At 32.4% G+C, this 8,998-nt stretch overlaps 1 protein-coding gene across 1 annotated transcript; it reads right to left on the reverse strand.

Annotated features, from left to right (window-relative positions):
- Positions 1 to 8,183: 8,183 nt before the first annotated feature.
- LOC137942979 (F-box/FBD/LRR-repeat protein At1g13570-like) lies at positions 8,184 to 8,786 on the reverse strand. The gene is made up of 2 exons (XM_068788692.1): positions 8,391 to 8,786; positions 8,184 to 8,300 (listed from the first exon to the last, which is right to left on the reverse strand). Exons 1-2 carry the CDS (start codon positions 8,784 to 8,786, stop codon positions 8,184 to 8,186), a joined length of 513 nt encoding a protein of 170 aa, XP_068644793.1.
- Between the last annotated feature and the right edge of the window lie 212 nt (positions 8,787 to 8,998).

The following is an 8,998-nucleotide window of genomic DNA, read 5'->3' on the forward strand; positions in this document are numbered from 1 at the left end:
CTATTTAATAGTAAAAAGTTAAAAAAAAACATCCTTTGTATAAACATTCAAACAGCGATTGGTCATATTTATTTTTATAGAGAAATAGAAAAAGCCATACAAGGGTTTTTTTAGGCCTAAGCTAAGTAATTATGTGATACTAAGAGAGTAGTAAAATTGTGATGTAGTTCTAAGAGGGAAAGAGCCACGAGGGTTACGAGTGTTAGGGTTTACTTTAGCTTTTATATTCCGTAGCAATTTTTTAAAAAATAATCAATAGTTCCTATTTTTACTACCGAACATATTATAGGTTACTTACATAATTTGAAAACCTATTTTTTTTGGATTTGGACCATATATTCAAGAAATTGAATTGCTAGAACATGGCCTCTACAACTATTTCTTCTAATAGCTTGATTTTGTAGTCGAATCATCCCCAAAGTTTGAATCCTCTCCACCCCAGAGTTCAACTCCTCTTTCTTTTGTACCCTATAAGGGTCCATTGATTATTTTTTTATTTTAGAACTTTTTATTGCATAGAGTCAAATCTTTTTTGTCATTTTTTACTCAGATGGGGTCAACTCCTTCCATGTTGTCGACTCTTGCTATATGCACTTCAGTACAATGATCAACTCCTCCCACTATGCTTTTACTCACTCCATCATGATATGAGGTCTACTCCTCCCATAGGGGTCAACTCCTTCCATAGGGGCCAACTCTTCTTGCTCCGATTCATCACTTGCTTGACTGCTTACTTTTGTTTTTTCACTCTAGGCTTTCATCTTTTTCACTTATTATGCATGACTTTTATAGATGGGTTTGTCTCCTTTGACTGTTGGCACTTCAAATTTTATTTTTTCCTATATGGTCATCTCCTTTTGTTCATTTTATTCTTCTTGCCTTTTTTTGGACTGGTTGTTTCCAAAAAACATGATTCTTCCTTAGTTTTTTAGTCAAATGGTGCTACTAGATGTTGATGGTGTGCTTTCTAGTATGAGCAAATTTCTTCCCTTTTCTATGGATCGTTGAAATGGGCCATGGCGGATCAAACGAATATGCTGCTAGAAAATTTTTTTAAAGGGTTTTTTTTATGCGCCTCATAATTGACATACATTATTAGTAATTCAATTGTTTATTGTCATCAAAATTATCTTAATGGGGATCTTGGGAGCAACACAATACATAAAAGCATTTATTCTTTTCTGATTATATACTCTTTACTCCCATCGCTTGAATATGATTGTGTCCCATTCAAGTAAACAAGACTTCATGCAAAAGCTACAAGTTTAGACATAATTCAACTTACATTCAAATCATACATCAAAGTAGCAGTGTGCTTGTTAGAAGTAGTTCATAGCCATCTTCAATTGAGTTGCTCTAACTTCTTATGCTACAAGAAAATTGATGTCTCTCAATGTTTTTTCTTCTCCATGAAATTATTTTTTTCGAGATAAGTATATATTTCTCGATGAAATTTGAATCGTGGAGAAAAATATTCCCACTAAATGGTGAGAACCAATAATTTTCAATGAAATTAAAAAATCTCCAAGATATTCTAGTCGAAACTATCCTGTCAATAATAAGTTAGAAAAAAAGAAAAATAATTCACTTACTCTCAATTAAATTCAAAGTTTAATAAAAATATATACTATTTTTGGAAAAATTATTTCGTCAAGAATAAGAGGGGAGATTAAAAATAAAAATATTCACTTATTCTTAAAGTAATTAAAAAATCACCGAGAAATATATACTATTCTTGACAAAATAATTTCATGAGAATAAGTTAGAGAAAAAAAATATAAACTTATTATTTGAAAATTTAAAAAATCTCTTTAAAATATATGCTATTCTCTGTGCAATAATTTCAACAAGACAAAGTAGAGGAAATTAAAAGAAAAAAATATCTGATTACTGGTGAAATTAAAATCTTTACGAAATATATCCTATTCTAAATGATAATTTCTCTAAGAAATATTTAGGAAAAAATATAAAATATCCACTATTCTCAATTGTTATATTTAACATTTCCTTTTACTACCAACATAGTGCTGTGTAAGTCTTTAATCAACTATAATAGTGTTTTTATGTGAAACAAGATAAGATTTCTATCAATTAAATAAATAAAAAAATTAAGCATTAGAATTTTCAAATTTCATTAAATATTATTATAATTTATTTGAAGAATTTAAAAAAAATTATTTATATAAAATATTTAAGTTAAATTAAATAAAAATAATTAAATGACCAATCAACTTAATTTGGTTAACATAATATAAAAATTAATTAATAAATTTAAATTAAGTTATTTATTTGATATTATTAAAAAATTTCAATTATCCTTATATATAATAATTTTGATAAAAACTTTTACTATAGATTTGCTTAAAATAGAAAATAAAATTAATTAGTGAGATACACATAAATTGTTTGCATATTGATGGAAATACTTTCAAAATTAGAAAAATTAAACTATAAACTAAACGTAACTAATTGGATCAAGATTTAAATTATTTATTAGTGAAATTATAATAATTTGGATGATCATATTGATGCACATTATAAATTGATCAAGTCATGTTAAAGTAATATGACTTGTCAAGTAACTAGTTGAGTTATCGATCAAGTAATTAGTTGATATCAATTATTAACTGTAATTTATTTCATAATTACATTATTATCTCATAGATGATTTATTCTTATCTCAATGTTACAAAAAATATTTTTAGGTAATTATTAAAATATATAAATTAAAGAATTGGTTATTATTGATCTTGAATAGGATTCAAAAACCACAAACGCAATATGTATTTAAGCTATAACTTATCATATAACAATAGAATACTATAACTTGATTAATTAAGTTATAATAATCATCGGCAACCTATCTTTCTGACCACAATTGGTCATATTAATTTTTATAGAGAAATCGAAAAAGCCATCAAGTGTTTTGTTGGGAAAGAGCTAGGAGAGTTACGAGTGTCAGGGTTTACTTTAACTTTTATATTCTGTGGCAATTTTGTAACATAAATGTTAAAATATTTTTAATAAGAAACAACCGTTGGAGGAAGTTAGTTGTGATCGAACGGTAATGGGAGATGCAATGCACGATAGCGCACTTGATTGTCCCATTAGATATAAATCGACAGTTTGTTTAACTGCTATAACTAAATTTTTTCACATCACTTTGTAAGCATTGAACTGGACCTAATCTTACCCGGTCCAATTACGATAGCACCGAAGGGTCAGGTTCGGTTCTATGCAATTAAATTTCTACTTCCTTCCTGAAACGGTCGCTAAGTCAACAACATCTATCACACCCCATCGTCAGGTTTGTGTCAACCAATTTCCTAGTGTCTTACAAGTTACAACTAATTTTTAGGTTTGTTACACCAAATTTTACGAGCGCATTCAATGACTGCGTTGTTTGTTATGGTCAGAAATGCATAACCAAGAGTTATATAAAGCAGAAGAGACTTAAGAACGATGAGAGTAGGGAAAAATAATCAAGAGTGTTTTGTCTTTCCTTTCATCTTCTTCTTCTTCTTCTTTTGCATTTTTGTACAGAATTGCAGCAAAGATGAGGAACAACATTGCTATACTACAATCGATCCATTTGTAAGCCTTTTCTCATTGGTTCATCTATTTACAATGTGCAATTATGATGCTCTCTCCATTGCTATTTGAATCTTTCTTTGTTTTTTTATTTAATGGTGCTTTCTTATATCAACTGAACTCTATTTAAGTTCATTTGCTTGCATATCACAGGTAAACACTAAGGAGTCCTAACAAGAATTTTACTGGATCTCCGCCATTACCTGAGATATTGACAAGTTGAACAATCCAGTTTTTCAAATTGAAATGCTCAACCCAACCGGTCTAGATGCCGAACTGGTTGGGTTGAGCATTCGATTTGACAAACGTGATGGTTCAAGGTAGTAGCTGAATGGGTTGATCATTCAATTTGAAAAATTTGAGTTCAAGTGGTCTACATCCTTGGATAGATCGAAGAAGATGACGAGGTCAAGGATGAGCATCTTGGTAACTTCATTCAAGGAGGGGATCTTTGAAAATTGGCTGGTCAGAAACTCAACCCTCTTCAAGTCTATAATAGTGTTATAAATCAATAGGGGTTTCCACATGTTTATCTAGTGCCTCGATTGAATTGATGTCATCACTGCACACTTCAATGGAAGAAAAGAGAGCATGTGGTGAATAATATTTTCGGGTAGCTTGATGATACTGTCAGTCTTCTCAATGAGGGTTCTCTTATGCTGAAAGTCCGTTGACTGACTTTTTGTTTGCTATGCACTGCTATTTGTGATATGAAATAACAAAAAAAATATTATGTTAGTCAATATATTTTTTGGGCAAAAACTTGAGTTCAAGTGGACTACATCCCTGGATAGTTCGAAGTAGAAGTCAAGGTCAAGGGTGTGCGTCACGGTAGCTTCATCCAGGGAGGGGATGTCGTTGAAAGTGGGCTTGCCACAAACTTGGCCCTTCTACCCAAGTCCCTTTAGGTTCGGCTTACTTATCTCCATCTCATCATCAAAAGATAATCAATCTTCACTCCTTTCGTTTTCATTGTGTAGTACTGAAACTTCTCTAGGATTAATATTATTTCCATAACTTGTCTCCTCAACAGGTTTGTTTGTTAAATTGAAGAGATGATGCACTACTTCCTATCTGAGGTATTTTACATGTGCCAGTCGTAACTACGGCTCACCTCATCTATATTTATATCTATTTATATATCTAGATCTATCTATATACCAAAGGAACGAGGTCGAGAGGAAATCGGAGTTCACCAACATTGCAACCCCTCCTCTCACCACGTCAGCCTCTTAAGCAAAACGAGAGTTGAGTGAAAATCTGAGAGGTAACATAAAATCAGATTGATTTTGGATCTTCAAACAAACGAAAATGATAATGACAAAATCAAAGAACCGAGTTGTAATTTCAGTTAGACGAGATAATGACTATAGAGAATCGAGTTTGTGAACTTGGGTCAAGGCTTATCCAAAATGACTTGACCCCAAGATATAAAGTATAAGTTAGTTATGTACATTAAAGGGAATCACCTTAAAGAGTGGAAGAGGTTGTTCTCGGCGATTAACATTTTCGCATCTTTGTAGACGACCCAACACCATTGGAACGTATACAGTAAAGGGATTTAAAAATGGGAAAGGACCACGATTGTCACATCAATCATCCACCAGTGTAATCACTATCTATTTCCTCCTTGAGGTAGTTGGGAGATTTGGCGTTGCTTTCTTGACTTCCTATGCTTGTTCTTGTTTCCAGCATCGTGAACCAGCTTAAAGAGTGACCTCCCCCAGAAAGTTCCAAGGGGAATCACACCACTGCCCAGGCGAACGATAATCAATAGGGTTGTGAAGGCTTTGATCATTTTTGGCATCTCCTTCCGGGGAAAGCCCTGGGCCGTCCTAGAAAGTATGCAGGTGCTTCACTTCAATATTTTTTTATTGAATTCTCCTTATCTTCTTCATAATTGTTCTTATTCTTGTTTATGATCTTACAGATTGCTACGTTGCACTAAAAGTCTGGAGTGCTTAGAAGGTGGGAGCATCAACTGTTTTCATTGCGGATAACACTGAAGAATTAGCCACATATGTGCACAATATAACTATCCCATATGTTTTTGTCAGCATAAGTTTTTGCTAACCAGATTACATGAACCCCTATTTATAATAGAGGAAAATAGTAGAGTCCAATTACAATTAAACTACCCTTATCCCAATTACACCCAAACTCTAACACTTAAAGATAAGTCCTAGCTTAATTAAATAACTCAATATAAATAGAAGACCAATATAACTAAAACACCTTTAAACTCAAACTCTTCTATGAGACCTCATTCATAATAATTTTTTGTTTTTTAAGACTTTTTATTGTGAGAGTCATGTAAGAGGCTTCCATATCTTGTCTTCGGCAAATTCCTTGCTGCCAAACAACATAAAATAATTTTCTCTCTCCTTTTATTTTCTTTTCTTTTGTTTTGTTTTATGTGGGTTCTATAAAGGTCCTTAGGGAAAGAGAGAGAGAGAGAGAAAGCGAAATCAAGGGTTCTTTAGAGAATGCACTCTATTGTGTTAATGTGCTCAAGAGAAAGTACACTAGAAAATAATTTTGTGTGGGTTAGAATGCTCTTTAAAAATATAATGTATAGTACAAAAATAATTTACTAATAAAATACTTTTAAGTTAAATAGTTTATATCTTACTTAATTAATAATAAAAAATGTAAACTATGGTTTTATATTTAATTAAATAGTTCAAATAAAAATTTATTATAAAAGTACAAAAATAACCCCATAATTAAATGTTACTTTTATAATATTTAATTTATCTGCTAGTTATTAAAAAAATATAATATTAAAAATCATGAAATCATATAAATACATAAATAACCCTTTTTTGAAATTCTAACCCTTTTTTTTCTTCAAATGATTAAAATCTAACTTGGATCTATGTGCCTTATCAACTTGTTTTACTTGTCGTTGGAGAAAATGAAAACTTATGGTTTTAAAAATAACCAAATCTTCAAATAGTGGACTTTAATGGAAAAAATGTCTCTTTTTATTAAAAAGATATATGTGTGTAACACAACACAAGTAGATTCAAAACAAAATTGGTTGAGTAATAAATACATAAATTGCTGACAAACACCTAAAAATGATCCTGATGCTAAAAATGATTGAATAATAAATACTAAAATTATTTATAAAAACTTAAACAATGAACCTAATAATGATCCTAAATTTTATATTACCTGCCATGAAATTCTATTCTATGTCTTTTACCCGATGAATAGAATTATGAGTTTGTTTCCTAGTAATCTCTGATGACTTTTCTTCTTCATGATGACCAGTAGAGCAACAAACACACTAGAAAGCTACAAAATCTTTTCCACTGTGAGAGAGAAAGAACAATCAAGTCAACTCAGCATGGCATCTTCTCTTCCTTGTTATCTCCTTAATTTGAGAGGACAAAGTCTGATTTAACCAAAATTTAATACGTAAGTCAGATTTAAAGAGACGAGACAAAGAAAGCCCAAATGCAGATTCAAATTCTACACAAGGAGAAGCGAAATCTGCTAAACTATTTCCCCTCATTGAAACCAGCGATAAAAGCATGTTCAAAACAAAAGGTGAAGATCTATACTTTCTCAATCCAATCGAACTCAACAAAAGGAAGTGATCCCGCATCCACAAAAAAATATCAAAACAAGTGAACTGAACTTAATAGAAGTCAAGGAATGCATTTCACCTTTAGAAGATCAGTGCCCGTGCTTCAGTAGTTTGACCAATGACAATTGCTATTTTTCATGTTCTTGGAGGACCTGGGACTATTAGAAAAGTGCAATGCATACTTTAAAAAATAGTTAAGTTCAAGAGGATTTAACAACATAATCATTGTAGTAACCATACAACAGAGTTGCAACTTGCCATATGCACACAATCAGGCAAGAGTGATGAAGCAGAGATTTTACTATCCCAGTTTTGAGAAAAATTCTCTCCTTCATTAAATACTAAAGGGTCAGATTCCTATATGTTGGCACTAGAAAAAAACTTCAAGAGGGCTCTAGCTGCCACAAAATGTATAACATTTGCATGACTGATGCACCAAAAGTCATCTTTGTGACATGACATTCATTTATATCGTTGTATCTAGATATCTGATAAACGGATGAAAAATGATGACTCCATTGACTACTTCTGTATCACGGGTATGATTTCAGTGTTCGGTTTAGAAAAGTGATAAATAGAGCAAGCAGCCAATGAGGGGTTCCACTTAAGAAAACAACCAAATTTATCTCCTTTTATGTCATGCTAGTGGAAACAGGAAGTCAAAAAATAGGAGAAAAATTATATGATTACATGACTAGGACATTTATAAAAGTTCACCTGTATATAGATCTTTTTTTCTGAAGGAGAAAAGGACAAAAAGGTGTAACTGAAAAACTTAGACATCTTAGCTTGATCAACTCCAAATATGTAATGGAACATCGTTCACATGACCATTCAGCAAGGAGCATCATAGACAAGGAACTAGTCAGGTTGACCAAACCAGAATATGTATTTTTACAAAAAAAGAAATGGGCAGATAGAAACGTACCGGATGAGTATTTGTGACTTTAACTTCTAGGGAGCTTACATGTGAAAGCTTCGTCAAGAAATTCTGCTAGAGATGCAACTCGTAGTCAAGCTCATCGTGGGTGAGCAGCAGGGTAGCTTCATTTTTGGAGGAGACGTCATTGAAAATAGGCTTGTCACAAACTTGACCCTTGTACTGAAGATTCTACAGGTTTGGCGTACTTATCTTCATCTCTCATACATCGAAACATGACTCCAATGTTAATATCTTCAATTGAAGATGATCAATCTTTACTGGCTTCAGGGATTCACAGTAACTCATAGTTAAGTCCTCAAGAAGAGGGGACCTACGAATTATCTCACCTAATTGAACACCATTAATTGTCACACCATAGAGAGCAACACTTCTTAGGGCTTTGAAACCCTTGAAATCATGCAGAGGCTCTAGTATGCACCGAGTTAAGTCGAGAGATGATAATGATAGACAAGAGAACAAAGAGTTTGGCATTCTGAATTTATTCATCTCCCACCTGATATCATCACCATCTGTCGAGTCGGAGTGCCTTACATTTCCACTCAAATCAAGCACAAGCTCTCCAACTCCTTTCACTTTGACAAACTCAATCCACTCTATGAGATCGGATGAGTATCTGTCATCGAAACAAAAGAACATGCGGAACTTCTTAACCATGTCTAGAGTATGGAGCTGTAAAAGTTGGTGGATAGCTTGTACATAATGTGTCTTCTTTAAATTTTTTGTGAATTCCTCATCGAAGTCTATAATAGTTGTGTATATCCATAAGGGTTTCCATATGTTTATCCATTGCCTAGATAGAATTGAAGTCTTCACTGCACACTTCAATGGAAGAAAAGAGAGTATATGGTGAATAATATTTTCTGGTA

This window comes from Aristolochia californica, unplaced genomic scaffold (assembly GCF_029961685.1).
Source record: "Aristolochia californica isolate CCGP_79_NKW_82.1479 unplaced genomic scaffold, dmAriCali1.0.hap1 SCAF_10, whole genome shotgun sequence".
Taxonomy (NCBI): Eukaryota; Viridiplantae; Streptophyta; class Magnoliopsida; order Piperales; family Aristolochiaceae; genus Aristolochia; species Aristolochia californica.

Bases quoted from the DNA above. Each gene is read 5' to 3' on its own strand.
- LOC137942979 (XM_068788692.1), bottom strand. From the start codon at position 8,786: ATGGTTAAGAAGTTCCGCATGTTCTTTTGTTTCGATGACAGATACTCA. The intron at 8,301-8,390 runs GTAAAGATTGAT...CCAAACCTGTAG, and splicing joins ACTGTGAATCCCTGAAGCCA to AATCTTCAGTACAAGGGTCA.